General features: G+C 48.0%; 2 protein-coding genes across 3 annotated transcripts in view; one reads left to right on the forward strand and one right to left on the reverse strand.

Annotated features, from left to right (window-relative positions):
• EBPL (EBP like) overlaps positions 1-24,568 on the reverse strand; it is a 103,877-nt gene that overhangs the window by 19,772 nt on the left and 59,537 nt on the right. The window contains exons 4-6 of the transcript XR_003434756.1: positions 23,748-23,892; positions 23,456-23,599; positions 5,084-5,185 (exon numbers count right to left, since the gene is read on the reverse strand). The gene's annotated coding sequence lies outside the window, so the exon portion shown is untranslated. The remainder of the gene's footprint in view (positions 1-5,083; positions 5,186-23,455; positions 23,600-23,747; positions 23,893-24,568) is intronic.
• ARL11 (ARF like GTPase 11) lies at positions 4,740-7,557 on the forward strand. 2 transcript variants are annotated; one of them, XM_027116344.1, is made up of 2 exons: positions 4,740-4,870; positions 5,659-7,557. In XM_027116344.1, the coding sequence occupies exon 2, from the start codon at positions 5,677-5,679 to the stop codon at positions 6,223-6,225; it is 549 nt and encodes a 182-aa protein (XP_026972145.1). In that variant the 5' UTR covers positions 4,740-4,870; positions 5,659-5,676; the 3' UTR covers positions 6,226-7,557. The 2 variants fall into 2 exon arrangements, with proteins under 2 accessions (XP_026972145.1, XP_026972147.1); XM_027116346.1 differs by lacking the exon at positions 4,740-4,870 and adding an exon at positions 4,877-5,012.

Genomic DNA, 24,568 nt, shown 5'->3' on the forward strand with positions numbered 1-24,568 from the left:
AAACATAGAAATAATGTGGCCTCCTTCCCTGGTGGTGCAGTAGTTAAGAATCCTCCTGCTAGTGCAGGGGACATGGGTTCAAGCCCTGCTCCGGGAAGATCCCACATGCCGCGGAGCAACTAAGCCCGTGCGCCACAACTACTGAGCCTGAACTCTAGAGCCCGCGAGCCACAACTACTGAAGCCCGCGTGCCTAGAGCCCGTGCTCCGCAACAAGAGAAGCCACCGCAATGAGAAGCCTGCGCACCCCGTTCGCCATGACTAGAGAAAGCCCGCAGGCAGCAACGAAGAACCAATGCAGCCAAAAATAAATAAATTAAAAATAAAAAAAATGTTTAAAAAGAAATACTGTGGCCTCACGGGCACCTGATACAGCATTTTCCTGTGTCTCATCAGCAACTTAAATGCCGCAGGCATTGCTGCTGTCAGAGATGTGATTTTTTAAAATGGTGAACAGCTCACGCTAAAACTCCAAACAAAACAAAGCTTTCCTCAATTCACAGAGTAGTGACATTTCTGGAAAACGTCATGTATGTGAAACGATGCAGAAAATTGTCTGGGTTTACATATAAAACAAAATTAGGTTCTAGGATCAGATAATTTTTACAAATAGTGGGCTTTTAAAACGACAGAAATGTCTGGGGCATTCGAAAGCTGAATTCAAATTCAAGAAACATTCTTTCTTGTGCAGAATTATCCTGGGCACTGTAGCAAGTCTAGCATCTCTGGTCCCCACGCGCTGAATGCCAGCAGTGTGCACTCACCAAACTTTCCAAGTGCTGCCACTGGGAGTCACTGGTCTCAGTTTATCCGTCGACCTTGTGCTCTCTACCCACTTTCTCCAAGCCTGGGGAAAGCCTACCCACGGCCATACCTACCTGTAACCAGGTTCCCATAAACACACTGCACCTGTGGTAACCACCCCAAATTCAGATACACTGCTTAGGGCTCCACAGGAGTGCCTAATAAAGGAGAGTCACAGATGGAGTTAAATGTCTGAGAGAATTTCCACTTTTAGCATGGTTGGAGTGTTGATTCCCACCACAATACCCCACTGGGGTATTTCACATGCCCCTCACATCACCCACTGGGGGTGGGGCTGCTGGCTGCAACCCCTCCCTGCCTCTCCCACTGACCCTTGACAGAGCCGATGCCTAAGAAAGTGATTAAGAGAAGATTTACTCAAGAGATTAAATGCCTCAGAGTATGTTACCATTTGGGGAAAGAAAGAAAGGAAAACCATGAAAAACTAATGTATCATACTTGCTTACATGTGCACAGGCTGTCTCTGGGAAAATATCTAAGAAGCCAATGATGTGGGTTTCTTTTCCCAGGAAAGCACCTGCATGGCAGGAGGACAGGGGTGAGAGGGAAACTTCCTTGACACTTGACCCTTTTGTACCTTTTGAATTTTGTATGGAGAGCTTGAAAATATAAATGAATAAAACCTGATCTTCGGGGCTTCCCTGGTGGCGCAGTGGTTGGGAGTCCGCCTGCCGATGCACGGGACATGGGTTCGTGCCCCAGTCCGGGAGGATCCCACATGCCATGGAGCAGCTGGGCCCGTGAGCCATGGCCGCTGAGCCTGCGCGTCCGGAGCCTGTGCTCCGCAACGGAAGAGGCCACAGCAGTGAGAGGCCCACGTACTGCAAAAAAAACACACACAAAAAACCAAAAAAAAACCACCCGATCTTCGAAAGATGCAGTCCTTGGAAACCACTTACGTACTTGGGTATTGCCAAGTTGAGAAAGTGAGAGACTAGAGAAAGATGAGGCTGTAACAGACAGACAGAAAGCCAGGTTCCCCCATGCAGCCCAGGAAAAGGATGGCTGGAAGGAGGAATTTGTCAGCGTTTTTCCAGCACTTTCCAGGGGAACAAAGCTCTGATTCTAGCACTTTCTCCCTTTGAACCTAACTGTAGAGAGGAGAAAAGAAAGCCGTCACCAGCTCTGTTCCATGATAAACAGTCCCTTAAAATCCACCAACCTTCCATTGTTTCCAAACAGCCTGTTGGGACGCAGCTTCCACGGTTGATGTACTCACCTGTGTATCCGCCACGTCTCCCCTCCTCCCACACCTTCTCCAGGTGTGCTGCATGGAAAACTGGTCCCTGATCTTGGGCCGAATAGATCCCATTGGAAATGTAAGAAATAGCATTCTGGCCTATAAATCATTTCTTTGTGAGTGCAGAGAGTATGCCTTGATCCTCCGGGCCTGAATATCTGCCCAAGAATTGGCAAAAAATAGATTTCTAAACTCGTTCTCTGAACCATGGGGCGCTATCCAGTGGCCATCATGGGAAGTCCTAAGTTCTAGGGATGGTAGAGGTGGGGGCCCAAGACCCTTGTCTCTCCTGGTATCAGTGAGCCCAGCAGAGACACCCGTCTTTATTATAGTTCTAGAAGCTGCAGTCACAGGCTTACAGAGCTGCATGTCCCTCTCCAACCATGCCTCTGCTTTTGATGGCTCCCCTTCCCTTATTTCACAGTACTAACCTGGGACTAGGTCCCTGATGTGAGTAATTAGTGATGTGCCTTAACTTATGTAATCCTCCCAATAACCCTTCAAGTTAGGTACCATAGTATTATCATCATCTCCATTTTACAGATAAAGAAACGGAGGCACAGAGAAATTCAGGAACATGCATGAGGTGACACAGCAAATAAGTAGTGGAGACCAAGTGTGCCCCAGATGGTCCCAAACCAAAACCCACTCTGTTACCTTCTGCTCTTCATTGCCTCCCAGGTCAGCGGCCCTTCTATCAGCAGCCCTTCTATAGCTCCCCACACGAGGGCGTCCAATGAAAAGCTTTCCTCCTTGCTGAGCCAAAGGGATGGGGTTGGAATGTACAGGGGTAATTCGGGCCACACGGCCTCTGGGTAGAACTAGAGCCCCATTCAACGTAATCACTGTTTCCTTGCTTCTCACCTTCTCCAGATTATAGGGACCTTAGCCCTCAGGAAAGGCTCCTTTATTTCCAGGGGAGACTGGTCAGTGCTCAGGGGTCCTCCCCCTGAATGCCTGTCTAGACCCTAGAGGGCGATGTTTCTCTAAGAGCCTGACTGTCAGTACCAAAGCCGGGCTTCCAGATGGCGTGCATGCTGGCCCTGGGGCCCCAGGCTTCCCTGGAATCCTCAGGGCAGGAGGCAGGGGGAGTGCCTCTCCCTTCACTGTGTCACCTGGGGGCACTTAGCACCCAAGCAGCCTGGTATGCTGCCTCTGAGCCCCTCAAGTCAATGGCTTCTTCAGTCTGCCAGACTCCCTTCTCCCCTGGGCTCAGACAAGGGGAACCAGGGCCAGAGTAGCATCCCTGGCCCCTCAGCCCCCATGCACACCTTATCCTTAGCCTGCTATATCCTTATCCTCTGCCGGCCCCAATCCTCCTACAAAGTCCTGGCAGATTCCTTGCAGGATTCCCACCGATTTGTCAGCCAGGCCTGGACAGGGCTGGGTCACGGCTTCATCTAACTGCCCAGCACATGCGTGAGATGGACAAGCCCCCCTCCAGACAGTCCTTTACCGCTTTGAGACTGTGCACTTCCTTATAAAATCCAGTTTTAGCAAGAACCCTGCGAAGTCTGTTTAATGAGAATTTCCACCCTCGATATCTGACCAGGTTCCTCATTCTCCACCAAACCCCAGGTGATGTCTGATCACCCTGGCCTGTCTTTAGTGACGACTCTGTTAGGTCAGTTTAGCCAGAACCCCCCTTTCCGATGATGTCTCTTACTAATTTTCCATCCACTGACACCACAGCCCTAGGCTCCTTGGCTATAAATCAACAGGACACAGTGGTGCCCGGGTTTCTGATTTTTCCCAATCGCTTCCTCCTATTAAAATATAGCACCCTAATGACAACCGTTACAATAAGGTGTTTGCCATTTGCAAAGCACTTTCTTCATGAGTAACACGACATGATGAAAGAGAAAGAGACGAATTATAAATCTCAGCAAGACCATGAGCAAATAATGTATCCTGTCTGAGCCTGTTTCTTCGTTGGTAAGATGAGAGAATCACACGCCCCAACCTGGTTCTTGACATTGTAATGAAAGAATGTGCCAGAAAGGAGAACTGTCATTGGTTACGAGAACCAAATCACTGGAGCTCCAGATGCAAATCAGAATCTGCTACAGAAACAAGGGCTTCTGACAGGCCAACTTTTTGAAAATTCTATTTTCTGAAGGCAACATTTTTACTGGGAGAAACATAATTACACTGTTCAAGAAAAAAATTTAAGCAATAAGCTTAATCACGCATAGTTCTACCCATTAACACAACTTTTTGATTTTTATGGTTTACCTTCAGTGTGTGTATATATATATATATCTCCCTATTTTGGTTTACCTTCAACATTTAAACCTATTTTTTAAGAATGTTTTAATCCTACTTAGGCAGTTTTTAAACACATATGGTTCCAAGCAAATGAAAGAATCTCCAGGCACCAGAAACACACGGAGGCATGAGCTGAAGGAAGAGGTCTGATTCTCAGATTTCTCCACCGAGGGGATCCCAGGATTGTGAGAGGAAGAGCAGATCAGCGGACCACGGCACAGCGCTGAGCTGGGTGCCCTCCCTCCTGCATATGGAGTCTGAACGGCCAAGAACCGGGGAGTCGGCTCTGGGCCTGGCTGGGGGCATCTTTGTGGCACATCCTCAACAGGACTGCTCTGCTCAGGGAGCCCCAGGGCTGAGGGCGGGGCTGCGGAGCCTGTGCCCCACCCCCAAGCATCTGGGAAAAGGAAGCACAAAAAGGGAGAACCGGCCACAGTCACTGTACTCGTTTCCCATCTCGCTCTCAGGACTGAGCGCAGCTGCAGGTGGAAGACCACCACAGAGGGGGAGCTTTCGGCCGCAGCCTAATAACACTGAGGTAACTTTAATTTCACTCTTCTACCCCTGGCATGAGGAATGAACAGAGGTTATCTTATCTTCCTCCAGGGGCAGCTGAAATATACTCCCCTGGGTGTGAGATGTCCCTCCCCCTGTTCCAGCCAAGTTTTCCCTGGACTAAGGTGGGAACAGGTCTTAGTCTTAAAATTTGAGATTCTTGAAAAACCTGTGTAATGTCCCGGAGGTAATTTACCTTGGTAAGACACTGGAGGAAAGCACTTTGCTCTGAGCCATACATGTGTCCAAGGTCAACAGTATCTATAAATAGCCACTGTTTACAGGATGCGGCCTGGTCCTGTGGGGGCGGGGGGCAAAGGAAGCAGAAGTTACCATGAGCCGACTGCCCTCCTCCATCAGTGCACTGACCCCAAGATAGCTTCCCCTTCGGGGTTTAGGCTTACAGGAGGAAAACAGAGGCTAGAAGCCACAGACCTGCAAAAACTGAAGCATCTTTCAGCTTGTCTAACTGGAACTTCGTTTGCCTCCTTGCTTTAACTCCCAAGGAATGTGAGCCCACATTCCGTGTCTTTTAGGGGGAGGCCCTGCCCTCTTCTCTGCAGCGGGCACCCCCCAGAGATAGGTCAGCAGATGCTGACTCACACACCCCTACTTCCCTGCCCTTTCGAAGCCCAGGCCTTTGTTTGAAATATGACACTGTAAAGATACTTTCTTACTCGGGCGTAGAAGCTCTTCTCCCATGTGCCCGCAAGGATTTGTGTTTCTTCTGAAAAGAATGGCTGATGTGTGCACCCGGCCTTTCTCCCCTAGGGTCTGGCAGTGGCCCCCATGGGGTCTGTGAACTCCCGAGGTCACAAGGCAGAAGCCCGGGTGGTGATGATAGGCCTGGACTTGGCCGGCAAGACCACGCTCCTGTACAAACTGAAGGGCGACCAGCTGGTGGAGACCCTGCCCACCGTGGGTTTCAACGTGGAGCCTCTTGAAGCCCCTGGGCACGTGTCTCTGACCCTCTGGGATGTCGGGGGGCAGAGCCAGCTCAGGGCCAGCTGGAAGGACTACCTGGAGGGCACGGACATCCTCATTTTCGTGCTGGACAGCACAGACGAAGCCCGCTTGCCCGAGGCAGCGGCTGAGCTCACTGAGGCCCTGGCCGACCCCCACCTGGCCAACGTGCCCCTCCTGGTGCTGGCCAACAAGCAGGAGGCAGCCCACGCCCTGCCGCTGCCTGAGATCAGAGAGAGGCTGGGCTTGCACAGGTTCCAGGGGCACTGCTGGGAGCTGCAGGGCTGCAGCGCCCTCACCGGAGAGGGGCTGCCCGAGGCCCTGGAGAGCCTGAGGCGCCTCCTGAAATCCCGCAACCACTGTAACTCCAGGTGAGCGCAGGGGGCAGGCTGTGGGGAGAGCCAGAGGCCTTGACCGGGGCAGAGCAGCCTGTCTTCTTCGCTCATGTGGATCGGAAGACCAGCTAATCCTGGAGAATCTCAAATTCAGTTTCTCAAACAAGGAATCCCCCTGCGCTCGGACAGCATATTTTCCTCTTGGGACTTATTGTCACCGGTGTTTGTGTTGAAAATCAACTATTCTTTGAATAATGATACTCTGAGGGAAAAAGCAAACCTCAGCATATTTCGTTTAGTAACTCATTACCACGTTTGAACTAAGCAACTGTAATAACAGAAAAAGTGGTTGCAGAATAATTAAGACCTAAATTCACAGAGGGAAAGAGATTTCAAAATCAAATCAGAATATCACCTGGACGTGGGCATGATCTTATGAGTGATTTTCCCCGGTAGCCCCTGGGTATGTGTGACCATCACTCTGAGGGCAAGGAGTCAGGGCCAGCAGGATGGAGTCTGCTTCTGCAGGATCTTGGGTTTAGAAGTTCAACGGGGCGCTCAGCCCTGGGCAGAGGCCAGGAGTTCAGGCCTTCCAAAATTGATCCTCTTCTTTGACCCTGATTAACCCTTCTCCAACTTTTTGTTATCCTATACTGGTCTTTCTCTAAAACCCTTCATTGTTTTCTTTCTGTTTTCCTTCTCTTTCTCTCTCCTTCAAGCACACAGGTTTCCTTGAAGATCAGATTAATCAATGATTTCATTCATTTATTTATTCACTTTATCAAAAAATATGCCGAGTATTGAATCTGTGGCAAAAGGCAATGAGCTTTAGATATGAAGCTGGACCTCCAGATGGCAGGTGTGAATTTTGAAGATATGTATAACAGCAATGCACCTCTCACTATTAATAGTGAAAGGGAAAGCCGAAGCGTTTTCAGGTGACGTTACCTAAGATCCATGAAGCTCCTGAAATTATTTGCAAAATGTTACGCTTTGGGCTATTTTTCTAGGGAAGAAGATCCATAACTTTTGTCAGACTTTCAAAGGTACCTGTGACTCCCTAAGATAAGAATCACGGATCTGGTCTTATACCTCATTCCACCCAGGAATACTTTCTATACTTTTTAATGGCAAGTAACTTCCATTTGGTACCTATTCTCGTGTTAAACAGCTCTAAATTTGGATATTCCTTCCCATCCTGGGCTACCATCAGCCTCCTTAGAACTCCTGATGGTGGTTCTGCCCTCTCTGGAGTGACACAATCACTCCAACATCTGAGAGGTCCCTCTACCCAAAGTCTCCCCTTCTAACATCAAGTTAGGTGTGCCTAGTTCTTTCCACCATGTGTCAATCAATGTGTTTCAAGACTTCCTATGTTAGACACAGAAAAGGGCAAAGATGCAAAGACAAAGGAGACTCCAGCCTCATGGTCCTCTAGATGGGGAAGCAGGAGGACATGACTCCCATAAAAAAGGAGAGGTTGGGCTTCCCTGGTGGCGCAGTGGTTGAGAGTCCGCCTGCTGATGCAGGGTATGCGGGTTCATGCCCCAGTCCAGGAAGATCCCACATGCCGCGGAGCGGCTGGGCCTGTGAGCCATGGCCGCTGAGCCTGCGCGTCTGGAGCCTATGCTCCGCAACGGGAGGGGCCACAACAGTGAGAGGCCCGCGTACCGCAAAAAAATAAAAAAATTTAAAAAAGGAGAGGTTGAGAGTTTACTGTTTACTGATCACGTACTGGGGCTGGTTCCGTGCTCAGTGCTCTACAGAGATTATCTCTAATTCTCCCAACTCTGCAAAGTAGGGATCATTCCCATTTTATATAATTAGACACTGAGGCTCAGAGAGGTTGTGACTTGCCTGAGGCACTGCTCTTAAGTGACATTTCTGGAATTCGAAACCAGATATTCTAGCCCTGATGATGCCTGCATTTTCCCATGACATCATGCTTCTAGAAGGTTGAAGCTAAGGTTGACCTTCAGTAGGCAGATGAGATGGGAGAGCAGCCTAGTCAGAGGGAAGAGACAGCTTGGAGGCATGAGGGAGAGTATAGGAAGGACAAACAAACCAGAAAGGCTGAAACACGAGGTTGGGGTGAGGGGTAGGATATATTATAACAGGAAACAAAACTGGAAAGAAAGTTTAGCTCCAAATTAAGGAAGGCTTAGACTTTCATAATCACGAGTTTGTCGCAGAGAAGTGAAACCATCTGGCTTCCATTTAAGAGGCTAATTTAGTGGCAGTGTGGAGGTGAAATAAAGAGAAGGGGGGACGCTGGGGACGGAAAAGTGGACGGCCCAGCTAGATGCCCATCATGGTCACAGAGGAGAGGAGAGGGAGGCAAGGACATTGAGAGCCATTTTTAAGACAAAAGGCTGAGAAAGGAAGAACTTGAAGGTGCTCAAGATTTTGAGTCTGTGTGGCAGGTGGGATTGGAATGAACTGAGAAGGTGGACACAGGAGGGGCAGGTTGGGAAGGGGCTAGAACCTCTGAACCCTGCTTTTGGAATGCTGGGTCCGAATGTGTTTATAGCTCTTTTCAGACTGTTCCGTTATCTGCAGAGTTTGAGGCACTGAGGACCCTCTGGAGGCATCTGCTGGTTTCTGCTCATGGAGACTCATTTCCTCACATGACTTGTCATTTTTTATTGTGAGCTCATCTTCAGTAGGATTTGTTTTTCCTGTGTGACTCCCGTGTGCTCTGGGTTATGACAGTTTTTACACAGTGGTTTCACATTAGCGTCTACCAGGATCCTGGAGGTTTCAATTGTTTTAGACCAAATATTATGTTATTTTCTCTGTTTGGGGCTCACGGACCTCACAGGTAGTAGGAATTTGAACTCTGTGCTCATTCATGGCACAGGCCCCAGGGATTCGGTTTCTGACAGGCAACTGTTTTTCTTTGCACTCCCAAGATAGACCGTTTGCTTTGGCATGGCTGGCTGAGCTGGCGGGCAGAATTTTCCAATCCCCTTTTAAGAAAGGGGTGCCACTTCAATGCTCTTGCTTTTTTGCTGAGCTCAGATCAAAATTTTCTCTCCTCCAAGCAAGAGTGAGGCCACATCTCCTGTACAGGTGCTATGACTACAGCCTGGTCCCTCGAGCCTAAATTGGGCTCCTCTAAGATCCCCCTGGACTCCAGGCTTCACTCAACTGCTTCAGCTGTGGTTTCCCTCTTCAACTGGTTTTTGCCACTTGAGGATTTCCTTTTTTTTTTTTTTTTTTTGCTCAAGGGCAGCCTACATTAAAACAATTATTTTTGATTATAGTTTACCCAACACTTATGACTCCACAGTGGAAAAGGGTCCATCTGCCATGTCACTAGGCATCTGCCAGGGTCCCTGGGAAAGGCTGAGCCCACAGAGGTGGCCAGAGAGAGCAGACACAGGGCCCAGAGCCAGTGCCAGGGAGGAGGTGAGGATGCTCCATGGCACACAGGCAGTGGCCTGGCTTTGCCCTCTCCAGTTCTTTCATCCTTCCTTCTCCCATTCCAGTAATGTTGGCTCTGGAAGGAGGGTGAAATCCCATCCTCTTTCAGAAACTTCCCTGAAGACCATGGGGTAGCTGGCCTTGCCTGCCGGGAGCAAGAGTAGCAACGGGACAAAGCTGGCCCGTAGGACTGGGAATTCCACTCCCATGGCCACTGCCAACTGAAGGGGAGGGCAGTCAGGGGCCAGTAGGGTAGCCTCAGCCCTTGCCTCCCCACCCAAGGCAAGCCAGAGCCCGCCAGGGACATGGTGGGGGCAGACAGAGGGGCTTCCCTCCTGCTCTTCTGCTCAGAGAGAAACATACACATATGTACGTATACAGGTACTTATATCACAGAGCTACAGCACAGGGAAGCTTAGCAAGAAACAAATCATGCCTTCTGTTTTGTTTTTTAAAAGGTGCTCTCCTTATGAGAGGGGTATTTTGCGTGTTCCAATTCACCCACACCTTTCAGGTCCATCAGCCTCCCGTTAACCCACGAGCGGGAGTGAGGAGGTGCGTGAGCAGATGTGGCTGAAAAGCACGAATCTGTTTCCTCCTTATATATAAAGGAATCTGGTTTTCTTCTCCGCAAACACTGTATAGAGTGAGATTTGTTCCACGTTGGAGAGCTGATTACCCCTTTGAATATGGGTTGAGTTCCTCCCTTTCTGACTCATTGATTCTGAAGATGTTTCTCCTTCCCCTCTTGGATAGAAGCAATCCTTTGGTGAAAGTAAGAACTGCAGGAGTTGGGGTTTAGTTTGGTCCTGCTGAGTTTTGGGTTTCAGCTGTCCATCCTCACAGATTTCCACACTCATCTCCTCCCACTGGGGCTGGGGGAAGCTGTGTTCTTTAAAGTGGGCTAGGCCCCCATCCTCAGCACGTGGTGAGCTGGGACCTTGCCTTCCTTCTCGCTCTCCAGGTTTTTTTTTTTTTTTAACTAATTAATTATTTTTGGCTGCATTGGGTCTTCATTGCTGCGTGCGGGCTTTCTCTAGTTGCGGCGAGCGGGGGACTGCTCTTCATTGCAGAGCGTGGGCTTCTCATTGCGGTGGCTTCTCTTGTCGCGGAGCACGGGCTCTAGGCGTGCACGGGCTTCAGTAGTTGTGGCACATGGGCGCAGTAGCTGTGGCTCCCAGGCTCTAGAGCACAGGCTCAGTAGTTGTGGCGCACGGCCTTAGTTCCTCCGCGGCATGTGGGATCTTCCCGGACCAGGGATCAAACCCATGTCCCCAGCACTGGCAGGCGGATTCTTAACCACTGCACCACCAGGGAAGTGTCCGTCCTCCAGGCAGATTTTAGAATGCACGACACCTCAAGTGTCCTGGCTGCAACCTCAGGTGGTACGGTGAGGTCACCTCACAAAAGACTCGTACTTTCCCCAGAACCCACCTGATGCAACTCAACACCAGCGGGGTACTGCTCCCTTCCAGAAGCCCCAGCCCCAAAGATGGACAGAGGCAAGGCAGTCAAGCAATGAGATTGTCCAGGCTGTGCCTCTTGCCGCAGAGCCTGGGTCAAGGTGGGAGAGTCCCTGAGTGAGCGGGAGGTGGGGATCCCATTCCTGCCATTTCTTGGGCCTGAAAGGGCAAATACAGATGAAAAATAAGAGGCTTAGCTCTCCCTGTTGAAAATAAGGGAAGATGCTTCTCCTTCCTCCCTCTTTTTAGAGCATTCACTTGAGAAAACTGGTAACTCTAAGTTCTTTTCTCTGTCTCTTTGAAAGGTATGTAAAGTTTTTAAAAAGCTAACTCAGACTCCTGCCAGCTTTAGGACTGTCTTTCTCAAGGACCAGGGAGCCATCCCTTTGAAATGCCATCATCAAGGGAGATAGGGCCCCTCTCCCATCTCTGTGGGAGGGTGGGAGCCTTGCTCCTTGTTGCAAAACTACCTCCTGTCATAAAGATAGGAGAAGCTGGTTTTTCTTTAGGTTAAAGCCAATTAGGTAACACAGATGGTGACCCCAATTACCAGGCAAATCCAGGATGAACTTGGTGTGAGGACTGGTTGTTATTGTGTAGGTAAGGGCCTGTGTCTGCCTGCCTGTACAAAAGGCTGAGATTCCTGTCTGTCTCTGCAGTCTCTTAGCTGATTGCCTGTGCTGCACATCGCATTCTGGTTTGATGCTTATTCAATAACAAAACTGTTTTCTTTCTCTCCTACCTTTGTGGAGAAGGTTTGCTGGGTTGGCAGATTTGTTTTTAATTCTCTTTTCCTAACAGATCCCATTGGCCTGGCTCTGTGAGCTCCTGATCGCACCCATGATTAGTAACAAGACATGGGTGAAGAGTAATCACCCCGAATGCCTCCTAGAAGGTTTTGGAGGGCACTTAATTAGGAATGATACCTGTGGCACTCCTCTCCCACAGGATTATGGAAACCTGTGATCAGAATCCTGTGATTGCCTCTGAACTCACCGAGAGAAGCATTTCTCGGTGCACTGAAGTGTTACCCCTGTATTCCCTTCCCACACGTCTCGTAAAAGCAGTGGCTCAGGAAAAACAAAATAATTTTAGAAAGGAAAAAAGGAGTCTTTTATTTTTACCTCATTGTCTTGATTTCCACTCCTCTGATATATTCACCCCCAAGGAAATTTGGCTATGGAAAAGTATTTAAAACTTTTCCATGAGAAATGGTATTGTTCTGCCTCAGATTTCAAGCTAAAAACCTAATAATGAATCCTTCTCCCTCACCCTGGTCCCCTCCAGCAACCTGGGACCCATGGGCATTTTTGCAGCTTACTTCAAGCATGAAATTACAAACCTAAACTAATTAATTCTCATCAAAGCACTTCCAATTCTTCCCAAAAAAGGAGGCAACATTATTAAAAATTATCTCCGGATTATGAACATGACACCATATCATTTTGCAATGTTTGTTCTACCTTTTTTCATATTCCACAAACTTCAATTTCATATGGCACTAAGCGTTGGCTTAGCCTGGAGGAGAAATATAAAGGATTCAGAGAAACATATATAAGGATTTTCAGGGTTATGAAAATTCTTCCATGAGAGAATTGCTACCAAGATGGAGACGCAACCCCATCCTCTGCTCAAGTTGGTGCCGTCTAAACGCGCTTGGCCTGTGCCCACAGGCTTCGAGTCTGGCCTTGAAGTCAGTCAGAACGGACTAGAACAGGATCTCTATAACTCACCAACTGGGCAAATTATTTAACCCAACTACGCCCCAGCCACCTCATCTACAGAATGGGAGTGATAATAGGGGGCACCTCGCAAAGTTCTTATGAGAATTCAGCGAGATAATGTGTTCATCAAGGCAGCTTGTATCTCTTGAGCACCTACTATGTGCAAAACACTGAGCAATGTGCAAGGGCTACAAGGATGGAGGAGATACAGGCACTGTCCCTGCCCTCGACATACAGTCTAGCTTTCAATAAGGGACAGCGGTTAATATTGTCACACTGAAGCACGCTACAAATGCAAATGAAGCCAAGTTCTGGGGGCCCAGGCTTTTCTTGCAGATCCCTCTCCCACCCTCAGAATTCTCCAGACTCAGACTTGTTCTGGGGTGAAGAGGGGGCCAAGGCTGGTGGAAGGGTACAGGGGTTAGGGGTGCAGAACCCTAGACTGCTCTTCTGATGTCTGAACTCTGGACACTTAGCCTCTACCCTCTTCCCTACCACTTCTATTTAACATCCCCATTCTAGAGCTTCTCCCCTGGCCTTCCCACGCCAGAGCACGTTTAATTCGAGTAGCCAAAGCCCAGAATTAGTATCTCTTCCACGCACTTTAAATGCACCCTCCCGTTGCAAAGCCTGGTGGACTGAATAGACAGACGAATGATTTGAGAAGATGGGGGGTTGAATCCCACCCTCAATTCTATTCCTCTCTGAAATTCAACAGTTACAGATTCATCCCTTGGACTTCGGTTTTTCAAAGAAAATATCCCTAGAAGAAAGGTAGCAGGGATAGTTATTGGCATTGTAATGTGAATGAATTGTCAGGGTCTTTTCAGAAGAGGTTGTGTAAAGGAAGCAAAGCTAAATGTTGAGAACGGCTGAAAGAAGCATAGGAGGTGGGGGAACTTCCCTAGAGGTCCAGTTGTTAAGACTCTGCGCCCCCAATGCAGGGGGCATGGGTTCCATCCCTGATGAGGGAAAGGAGATCCCACATGCCTTGTGATGCAGCTAAAAGAAAAAAAAGTGTGGTCGCGGAGCCGGGGGCTGCCAAAAAGGAATGAGCCAGACTTCACAGATTGCCTGAGGCTGGGATGAACGTGCCCGCCCCCCTCACTGTACACACAGCAAGGACCTACTGTATGCAGAAAGAAGGTCCAGAAGGGAGGGTCTAGGTGTGTGCACCACCATCTTCTCAGGCACTTGGAAAAGGTGGCCTCGAGCCAGGGAGTGCAGAACTAGGGGGCTGGGCCAGGAGCACCCCTTTAGGCTGAGAGTGGGCAGAGAATCATCTGGCCTCTTCTTCCTCCCACCCTGTCATCTCAGTCCAGTGTCTCTATCAGCAGTTGCCTTCCCAGGGCACGGAATAGAGCAGGCAGGTCTGCAGAATGGATCTGGGGTCGGGAGGGGAATGGAAAATGGAAATAAGCGGCCCAAGCTCTTTATTACCGTTCAGTAGAAAGCGCTAAAGTCCAAGGGACGACCAGCCAGAAGGCGGCTTCAGATCTAACTGGAGAAGCCACTCTCCCTCAAACGTATCCTACACTTCAAGTGGGGCTTCTGAGTTTAAAAGGGCAACGTCATGACCCAGGCAGAAGAGGATCACAAAACTCCGTGGGCCTAATCCTACCTGGGGAGGAATTCTTTCTTTTAAACCAGCATTCCAAACTCTTCAAGCAAGTCATTCGCAAAGGTGCCCCCTTCTACCACTGTGAAGGCAGGATCAAGTTCTCTAGGTCGATCGGGTGACCCCTAGGAATCAGGAGCTCTGGGTGGGGGGGCGAGAAGCCTGCTGGCTGTTTGGTGCTGACACAGCCATGGGCCACAGCTTCTTACACAAGCTTCAGGGTGGCTCCACCACAAACCCTTCCTTCCCCTCTGCCAGTGATGGTGACTCAGGAGATTCCGGAAAGGAGCTCACGGAACACTCAACCAGCAGGTTTATCCTGAGGTGCTTCTCAGCATTTTCTAGATAGAACGTTAGGAGCTGGTTCCGATCTAAGAAGCCTGGCGTTCACTCCCCTGGCTCTGCCTGCAACACTCTGTGAGTTCAGGCTAGAATATGATGAATGTACGGAAGGGGGGCTTTGGGAGAGACAAAGAAAGAAAGCAAGCTGTTGAGACTTGTGGTTTAACGTTGTGAAATGCACACATGTGAAATGCACACAAATACACACATACTCTACTAACTCCCCAAACCTGACTGGAGGGACAGTAAAGGGATTTTTTTAAAAAAGGCCAAACCCCACAAGGACAAAGAAAGCCGAAGTGCATGTAGCAGGCTTGAGATAGCACTAAAATTACAGAAGATACAAAGAGACCTCACAGATCAGAGAAAGTAGAAACCTAAGTTGGTGGGGGCTGGGAGGTGTGTGTGTGTGTGTGTGTGTGTGTGTGTGTGTGTGTGTGTGTGTGTTTAGTCAAAGGACTTAACTCTGTATCGGGCACTGGTCTAAATGTTGAAGGTGTGTTAGCTTACGTAATCCCCCAACAATGTGAAAGTTTGTAACCTGATTTTGCAGGTGAGGCATAGAGAAGTTAAATAACTTGTCCCAGGTCACACGGCAGAATGTGAACCTCTGCAGGGGTGTGGCCCACAAACCATGCTCTACACAGCCTCACCGTGATTAGCAAGCCCTTCTGACCCAAACCCCAGGGGATCTCAGGACTTGGGATATCAAGCAGCAACAAAGTGGGGCAGGAAACAGAACTGGTGGAAAGTCTGTATGAAAAGACATACTCTCAGGCTTCTTCCCCTATTTTACTCAGCCCAGGCGACTGCCCCTCTGCTCCCTGGTAGGATACCTTCAGTTATTCTCTGGAGGCATTGCCCAGTTGAGGATGGGGTGAGACATCCATGAAAAAGTTCCGTCAAAGTCTGTGAACTGACTGGAGAGGCTGCCTGGACCCCCTTCTCCATTCAGCTCGCAGGGGCTGGCCGTGAGGTTTACACACTGAGGCAGGCACTGGGAGCCCCTCTCCGGGAACTGACTGGCTGGAGAGAAGACACACAACACTGACATGTGAAGGTCTCTGGATGAAACAGTTGCCTCACCAGTTGAGGAGCCCTTCCTGCCCATGTACCAGGACTCACACAAACTTCTAGCAGCTTTTTGGTATCTCCCTCCTTCCTCCACCTACATTTTTATCACGGAAAAATGTAAACATATAGAAAAATTTTTAAAATACTATAATGAACACCCATATACCCACCTCTTAAGTTCTACAATTGTTGATATTTTAACATATATGCTTTATCTTTAGATATAGGTGTACGTACAGTATTTTCTGAACCATTTGAAAATGACTGCAGACATTATGGTATTTCACCTCTACATATTTCAGTATCTCTATTCAAAGAATAAGGATCTTATATAACCCAAATGCATCACACCTAAGAAAATTTAAAATAGCTTCCAGGGCTTCCCTGGTGACGCCTGCCGATGCAGGGGACATGGGTTCGTGCTCCAGTCAGGGAAGATCCCACATGCCGCAGAGCGGCTGGGCCCGTGAGCCATGGCCACTGAGCCTGTGCATCCGGGGCCTGTGCTCCACAACGGGAGAGGCCACAACAGTGAGAGGCCCGCGTACCGCAAAAAAAAAAAAAAAAAAAAAAAGCTTCCAAATATATTCTAATATTAAATCCATTTAAAATTCAAAATCCATTCAATCCATTCAAATTTCCCCCACTGTCCCTAGAATCTCATTGCATTTGGTTATTATGTCTCTTTATTCTCCTTCCTAGAACAGTCCTCTTTCCTTTTGTTTGCCCCACAATGTTGACTTTTTGAAGGGACCAGGCCATTAACTGAAGAAGTGTCTCACAGCTGATTTGTCTGATTGGGTCTTCTGTCTTTGAACTTGTCCCCACATCTCTTGTAAATCCTGTCAAGTGGAAGTTAGATCTAAAGGTGCGATTAGATTCAGATCAGATGTTTTTGGTAAGACACATAGGTGACATTCTCTACTTCATGCTGCATCTCATCAGGAGACAACGTCTGCTTATCTCACTAGTGGGGAAGCAAAGCTCCACCTCTTGGTAAAGGCAGTGGCTGCTGGATCACTCCAACGTGAGGGGACCTTGGGTAATACCTGACACAGTGTGAATATCCTGCTCAACGCCTTGCAGGAACAGACAATAAAGGATGACAGGACAACTGAGAAAAAGTCTCCAACATAAGAGAGAGAGACAAAAACAAGCAGGAAAAAAACAACTCAGAGGAAAGAGTGATCACTGCAGGAAGCAAAAGAAAACTTCCCCCAAATGGCAAATCTCCTTAGAAATAAGGGAAAATATCACAGCCATGAAGCTAGATGGCTATAAAAAATATTTAGAAAGCAAGAAAGAGCTCTTGGAAATCTCCACTGAAAAACCCAGTACAAAGTTGGAAGATAAAGTAGAAACAAAAGTCTCCTAAAAAGTAGAATAAAAAGATTAAGGATGAAAAATTGGAAATTAAAACATAAGAAAACTAGAGGATTAGTCCAAAAGTTTTGCATCAGAATAATGGGTATCCCACAAAAAAAAAAAAAAAAAAAAAAGAGAAGGGAAAGGTAGAGGGGGTGAATTATCAGACAAATAAATAAAATATGAACATTTCCCCAAAACACATGAGTTTCCAGCTTGAAAGGGTCTATGGAGTGCCCAATACAAATGCATGTTATAAAGATAAACAAAAAAGCAGAATACTGTAAAATTTCAGAACATCCTAAAAAAGAAAAATGGGTCACTATGAAAGGTCAAGAATCAGGCTACTATTAAACTTCTTAATAGTAATACTGAAATCCAAAGGATAACAGAGCAAAGCCTTCAAAATTCAGAAGGCAATTTGAACAATAAAATTGTACTATAACCTCTAGAATAAAATAAATATCTATGAGTCCATTTTGATACAAGTAAATAAATGAATGACTAAGTACATGGAGGAGAAGGGACAGCTCTATCTTACAAAAGAATTTCATTAATAAATGTAAAAGAAATGAGAGAAATAGAAAATTATCATTAAGAACATTACAGTAATAATTGTAGGCAAGATTCACCAATGGATGCTAAAATCTGTAGGTGAAAGTTTGAGGATAAACAAGATATTTGCATAGTCTTAAATTATGTCTACCAATATATTTACTCATTATAAAAGGAAAAATGGTAACTTGACAGTGAGAAGCCTGGCCTCAACTACTTAGCCAAGTGATCAAGATGAATACCCTGAGTAGTACACAGCACCATCATGTACCCCTGATAGGATGCACTCAGATGGACACATCATCTCTGTGGTATTCTTGCCCCAAATCCATAACCTCAATTTAATCATGAGAAAATATCAGACAAATCCAAACTGAGGGACATTCTACAAAATAATTGACCAGTATTCTTCGAAATTGTTAAAGACAGACTGAGGATGTGTTCTAGATGTAGGAGATGAAGAAGATTCAGCAGCTAAATATAATGTGAGATCCTGGATTGGATCTTGGAAAAGTAAAACGACACTACTGGAAAAACTGGTGAGATCCAAAGTCTGTCACTTTGTTAACAGTAGTGTGGCAACGTTAATTACTTACTTGCTTTTTTTTTTTTTTTTTTGATGTTGTACCCTGAGAAGTACATCAGAGTTAACTTCTTTTCTTTCCTTTTTTTTAGTTAATTTCTTAATTTTGATCACTGTACTATAGCTATGTAAGATGTTACCATTAGGGGAAGCTGGGTAAAGGCACTAGATAGAGCTCTGTAATGTTTTTGGACTTTTCTGTAAGCCTAGAATTATTTCCAAATGAAAAGTTAGGGCTTCCCTGGTGGCGCAGTGGTTGAGAGTCCGCCTGCCAATGCAGGGGACACGGGTTCGTGCCCTGGTCTGGGAGGATCCCACATGCCGCGGAGCGACTGGGCCCGTGAGCCATGGCCGCTGAGCCTGCACGTCCGGAGACTGTGCTCCACAACGGGAGAGGCCACAACAGTGAGGGGCCTGCGTACCGCAAAACAAAATAAAAAAGAAAAGCTAAAACATTCCGAGGGAAAATTATTTCCAACACAGAATTTTACACCCAATCTAGCTATCAATCATGAAGATAGAATAATGACATTTTCAGACAAACAAGAACACATGCTTCTTTTATCAGAAGGCTATTGGTAGTCATGCTCCCTCAAGAGAATAAACCAAAATGGACACCTGGGATGCAGGCAATGTGGAATTCGCCACCAGAGGGAAGCAAAGGAGTTTTCAGAACAACATTCCCAGAAGGATGTCTCAAACGAACCAAAAAACCCAATAGTTTATCTTATCTGTTTGATTGTATCAGTGAAATTTTCAGTTTTGACAGTCTAGGGTTGTATTTTTTATTTATTATTTATTTTTGGCTGCGTTGGGTCTTCATTGCTGCGTGCGGGCTTTCTCTAGTTGTGGTGAGCGGGGGCTACTCTTCGTTGTGGTGCACTGGTTTCTCATTGCAGTGGCTTCTCTTGTTGCGGAGCACGGGCTTTAGGCGCGCCGGCTTCAGTAGTTGTGGCACATGGGCTCAGTAGTTGTGGCTCGCGGGCTTAGTTCCTCCACAGCATGTGGGATCTTCCCGGACTAGGGCTCGAACCTGTGTCCCCTGCACTGGCAGGCGGATTCTTAACCACTGTGCCACCAGGGAAGTCCCTCTAGGGTTGTATTATTGATAAGTATGTAGAAAACCAAGCAAACAGACCAAAAAAAAAAAAAAGAAAAAAGCTCCTAGGGAAACGAAAGTTGCACTTTTTGTAATCACAGTATACTAAATGGCTCAGTTGTGAAAATTTTTTACATAAGTCATAATAATGTAAATACTAAAATATTCATTTAACCAAAATATCTATATTGGGAAGATGCGGGGAAGGGAAATATATGTGTGTGGGTAGAGCATGGGGGAGAATGTAAGAGAGTTAAATTCTCATTTTCCAAGGTAGGAAGAGAAAAAGATTATGTCTAAGGTTGAAAAATCAAGAAACAGCGACACAAATTTGGAAAAAAAAAGTGTAGGGAAAAGATAAGAAGGCACAGCTAAAACAGTTGTTTCTGGGGAGAAGCAGTCAGGGCTTAGTAGGGATGAGCAGAAGACTGTTGTTTTCCATTATAAGCCTCTGTTTTTATTTCACTTCTTAAACTAGATACCTGGTTATTTTTATAAAAATAAAAACTAGGAAAAAAATAAAAATAAAATAAAAACTAGGGACTTACCTGGTGGCGCAGTGGCTAAGAATCTGCCTGCCAGTGCAGGGGACACAGGTTTGATCCCTGGCCCAGGAGGATCCCACATGCCGCAGAGCAACTAAGCCCGTGCGCCACAACTACTGAGCCTGCGCTCTAAAGCCCACGAGCCACAACTACTGAAGCTCGCGCGCCTAGGGCCTGTGCTCTGCAACCAGAGAAGCCACCGCAATGAGAAGCCCACGCACCACAACGAGAGTAGCCCCCGCTCGCCACAACTAGAGAAAGCCTGTGCGCAGCAACGAAGACCCAACGCAGCCAAAAACAAATAAATTTTAAAAAATAAAATAAATAAAAACTACATTTTAAATAATAAATAAATAAGGCATGAGCAACCAGGACATCACGGGTAACCTTGCTTACCCAATGGTTAATTTAAGCGTATAAACCCAACTAACTGTAGGCTCGAGTCAGGGTCTCAACCTTGCCTATTTGGTATTCCTTCCTGCTCTGATTTTGGGTAAAGCTCGTCTTCCCCTGGCTGGCCCCAGTTCTGACCTCCTCAGTGCTTTCCTTGGCATCTGTATGTCAGAGCATAACGGTTCGCACCCTTAGCCGTGGAAGGGCACTTTGGTGGCCGCACCAATCTCTGCACTTCCGTTGCCTACTCTCTCCTCATTTGGGCTCCTGGGCTACCCACCCCCACCAGAACCTGAGTTGGACTGATCAGGATGGTCACCTGGTTCTCTGGTCACAGGGAGCCTGTGGGCTGTTTAACCTTCAGAAGTTTCCCCCAACTGCTAGGCTCCCTGTAGCATCTTTGTTGCAACAGAACTCTGCTAGCAGCAATTGGCAGAAGAAACCCTTCATCTCGTCCCTGTGTGCCACAGGTGAGCATGGTGGTATTATTGGCCCCAATTCTTCACTCCTTTCTCCATCCACACACTTGCTATGGCTTCATCATGGATGGAATGTCCTTCTTTGTCGATACTGGGGTTGGTCATATGACTTTCTTTGCCAATGGGATGTCAGTAGACGGACACAAGCAGGGGTTTGAAAAGTGCTTGCACACTGGGGTTTACCCTCTTCTGCCTCTGCCATCAGAAGAACAAGCTTCAGCTAACCTGCTGTCTAAGGAGGATAGGATGAGAGGCATGTAGCGCAAAACCACCGAGTGGTCCAGAGACCTGAAGTGAGTAGCAGAGCCACTGAGCCACTGCAGCCTTAGCAGAGTCGACCAGCTGAGCCCAGCCTGGATCAGTCAAATCCCGGATGACCCACAGAGCTCTGGAGACAAACGCTTATTGCTGCATATGCCACTGAGAAGATTTCTGTGGTTTTTTTCCCCCTCAGTGCTGGGTGACTAACACAGGCACTAAATGTTGGAAACCACCTATCTACAGTTTTATACCAAGATTTCACAGGTTTATAAAATAATGCTCAGGGGTGGTATCCCAAGGTCAAATCATAAAAAGAGCTTGAGTCTTTAATCATTTACGAGTTAAGGAAAAGAACTTTTAACCTCAGACGGGTGTGGTGGATGACAGAGATGTCCTACTTACTTAGCATATGCTTTGACACTTTTTACTGAAGACAGTCTAACATAAATGTGGCCACGCCGGGGGGATATGCACCCCTAGATGTTGAGGGTGAGCGTGCGGTGACAACGGCTACTTCTCAGTTATAAGTTGTGTGAAATTGCATATTAGACTTCTTAGATTCCTTAGTTTCCCAATTTCACATGCTCCCAGGAGGAGTCCCTGCCCACAGAACTCTCTCCCATCTTGGGGGTTTTTAGCTGATTCTAACTTAATGGGAATGTACTGATCAATGCTATGCTGAGAGCAGGTTTCAGTAAAGAATGAGGAGCAGGCAATGGGTTCTAAAAGCCAGAGATCCCAGAATGGATTCAAAGCAGTGACTCCTGTAGGACGTTGACCAAAGCAGAGAGGAGGAAAACATCATAACGCACAGGGGAAAATGCACCTTAGCTGGGCAGGACCCCCTGGGATTTAATCTCACCCAGTCCTGTAACAAACCACCCTCGTCCTGACTGCAGTGTCTCCTCTGCTTGGAATGGGGCTGCCAGCTGGGAGAGACTCAACCGAAACTTGGGGGTCTGGGGATGTGAAGAGGAGGGAAACCAGGGATGAAGGACAGGTAGATTCAAGGACTCTGGTTGACATCTTGCTTGGATTTAAGATAAAAAATAGGGTAATACATTCTCAGAATGGCCAGGGTAGCCAGGGCTGAAGTCTTCCAAATCAGGACTGAGGCTGTGTGTGGGACGGGTTCACTTAATAAAAGGCTCCTCCCAGGCCCAGGGCGCTCTAAGCAGATGTGGGGAAGCACAGGCTGAGGAACCAGAAGGGAGGAAAGGAGGGAAAAGCAAGAAGATCGCCGCCCAAGGGGCTCCTGGCCTCGAGGTGAGCGGCACCTCTGGGTGTGGATGGGGGCAGGGACGGGGGAGATGGCTGTGGCATCTCTGGGAGGATTTGGAGACACAGGGGAATCCTCCCCCACCTGCTGCCGCATGACGGCTCAGCTACCAGGCCAACTGGGAGGTGGTAGAAAGCCAGGGCTGAGTGGGATTAGCAGTGGGGAGATGGGCCAGGCGGGGCTGACTCATGATGGGATGAGCTCAGGTTCGCTTTCAGGAGGGATCAGTGTCCGAGGAGGTGTCATCGGGGGTGGATGCAGCCACGAGTTAAGGCAGCTGACAGCTCTCACGGCTCTCAGCTCTCATGGCCGTGGCATGGTTTGTGCCCGTGCTTCCCAAGGTAGGATCTGTGAAACACTAGCTCTGAAGGTTGCGAAGGGCTACTGGCCTGAAAAGAGGGTTCCATGGTCCAACAAGCTTGAGAAATGTGGGCTTAATGGAATTACACAGGTTTCTCCACTGTAGGACATCTCAGAGCCCTGAATATGATGATGGGAATAGGCGATCTCTAACGCAAGGCAGGCGGGGGTATGGTGTAGCACTTTTGATCATGACCACGGAACCCTTTCAACACAGAACATGACTTCAGACTAGTGAACTACTGACGACGCTTTCTTACTGAACTACTGAAGCCGGAACCAACAGGAAAAAGACCTGGTTCCCACGTGTCACCTCCACCACCACCGCCAAGCCCCTCTCCACCAGTGAGGTCTACTTAGAGTTTCAGGGCCAACAGGCAAATAAACTGAGGTTCACGACAGATTCTATCTGTCGTGACAAACTGAAGTGCTACCTACACAAAGCCACGGAGGCAGAGGTCCAGCTCTAAGGTACCCAGGCACCCAGCTGGCAGGCTGGGGCCCAGTGGGCCCACAGACCCATGGCAGCCCCACCCAAAACTAAGATCAGCCTGGCAGCGGCCCTATCCCCCAACTGGGGATAGACCTCGAGGCTCAGGCCTTGTCAGGCTTGGCTCTGGACATGGGAGGGGCAGCCGCGGAGAGGACAACCCCAGGGGTCCAGCTCAGCTGGTCTGGGTGAAATGCAGGAGTCGGCAACTCACAGTCGTAGCTGTTTCCAGCTCCCGCACCGCAGGAGGCTCTGTCACCTGTTTTCCCAGTTTCCTCTGGTCTCTCCGGGTGCTGACAACGTTCCATCCAGGTGCTGACGAAAATCCCTCTTCTCTGAAGCACAAGCAGAATGTTTCCTTAGAAAGGAAACAAAAAGATTCCGAGGACAAGGAATCACAAAAGCCCCGATGCCACCAAGTAACAGCAGCGGGAAAGTAACTCAAACTCGGTCTCAGATGGTCAGACTGACAAAGCCTCCCGGCCCACAGGCTGCTTAATTTTTACCTTTTATTCTCTGTGATGTGCCTGCTCAGAAGCCCCAGGTTTCGGCCGGTTGCTCTGCTCCAGGCCTGGGCGCCTGGCACGTTTAATTGCTGATTCTGAGATTGTCTCTCACACGGAGGCAGCGGCGATGTCGTATGTTCAGAACCTGGACAACAGACCCAGTCAAAAGCTAAATAAACGTGGAAGCGTTTACTTGGATCAGAACAGCGGGTGGAGTGTTTGATATGTGCTCATCCTCACAGGAGTGTGTGCCAGGTACCACGACTCCGTTTCTGGATAAGGAGACTCAGGAGCCAAGCAGCTGGGCCCCAAATCCCACGGCATGTGAGCCGGGGCAGTGGGTTCGAACTCAGCACCGCTTAGCGGCAAAACCGGCACAGCTCGGCTCCGGGTTCTGTCCCGTGTGCTCCCTGTGGCGCGGGACAGATGCTCACCTTTCGTGGCCAGTTCTTCTTCTGTAGAAGGAAGATGATAATCCCCGTCCACAGAGCGTGAGGGATTATCGTGAGGATCAGATAATACAACGAACAGAAAAGAGCTTTGAAGTGGAATGAATACAGGTGCAGGGCGTTAATAGGACCCAGTGTTTTCCTAGATACCAAACAACTTGGCATCCCAAAGGTTTCCACTTTCTCTAGTTCATGCTTACAAACTGACCAAGCAAAGGAAAAAGGCAGACAGATTCAAGAAGACGTACCAAGAACCTGAAAGCCTACAGGAGGTTAGGAAACAGACAGCCCCCCCCCCCAATTAGGAGGCTTTCAACTTGAACCTTGGAAGAGCTAACTCCCCCAGACCTCACCGCTGCCTCCTGCCCACAC

Source organism: Aethalodelphis obliquidens, unplaced genomic scaffold (assembly GCF_003676395.1).
Source record: "Aethalodelphis obliquidens isolate GAN/ISIS:26980383/991018 unplaced genomic scaffold, ASM367639v1 scaffold16, whole genome shotgun sequence".
In the NCBI taxonomy this organism is placed as follows: domain Eukaryota; kingdom Metazoa; phylum Chordata; class Mammalia; order Artiodactyla; family Delphinidae; genus Aethalodelphis; species Aethalodelphis obliquidens.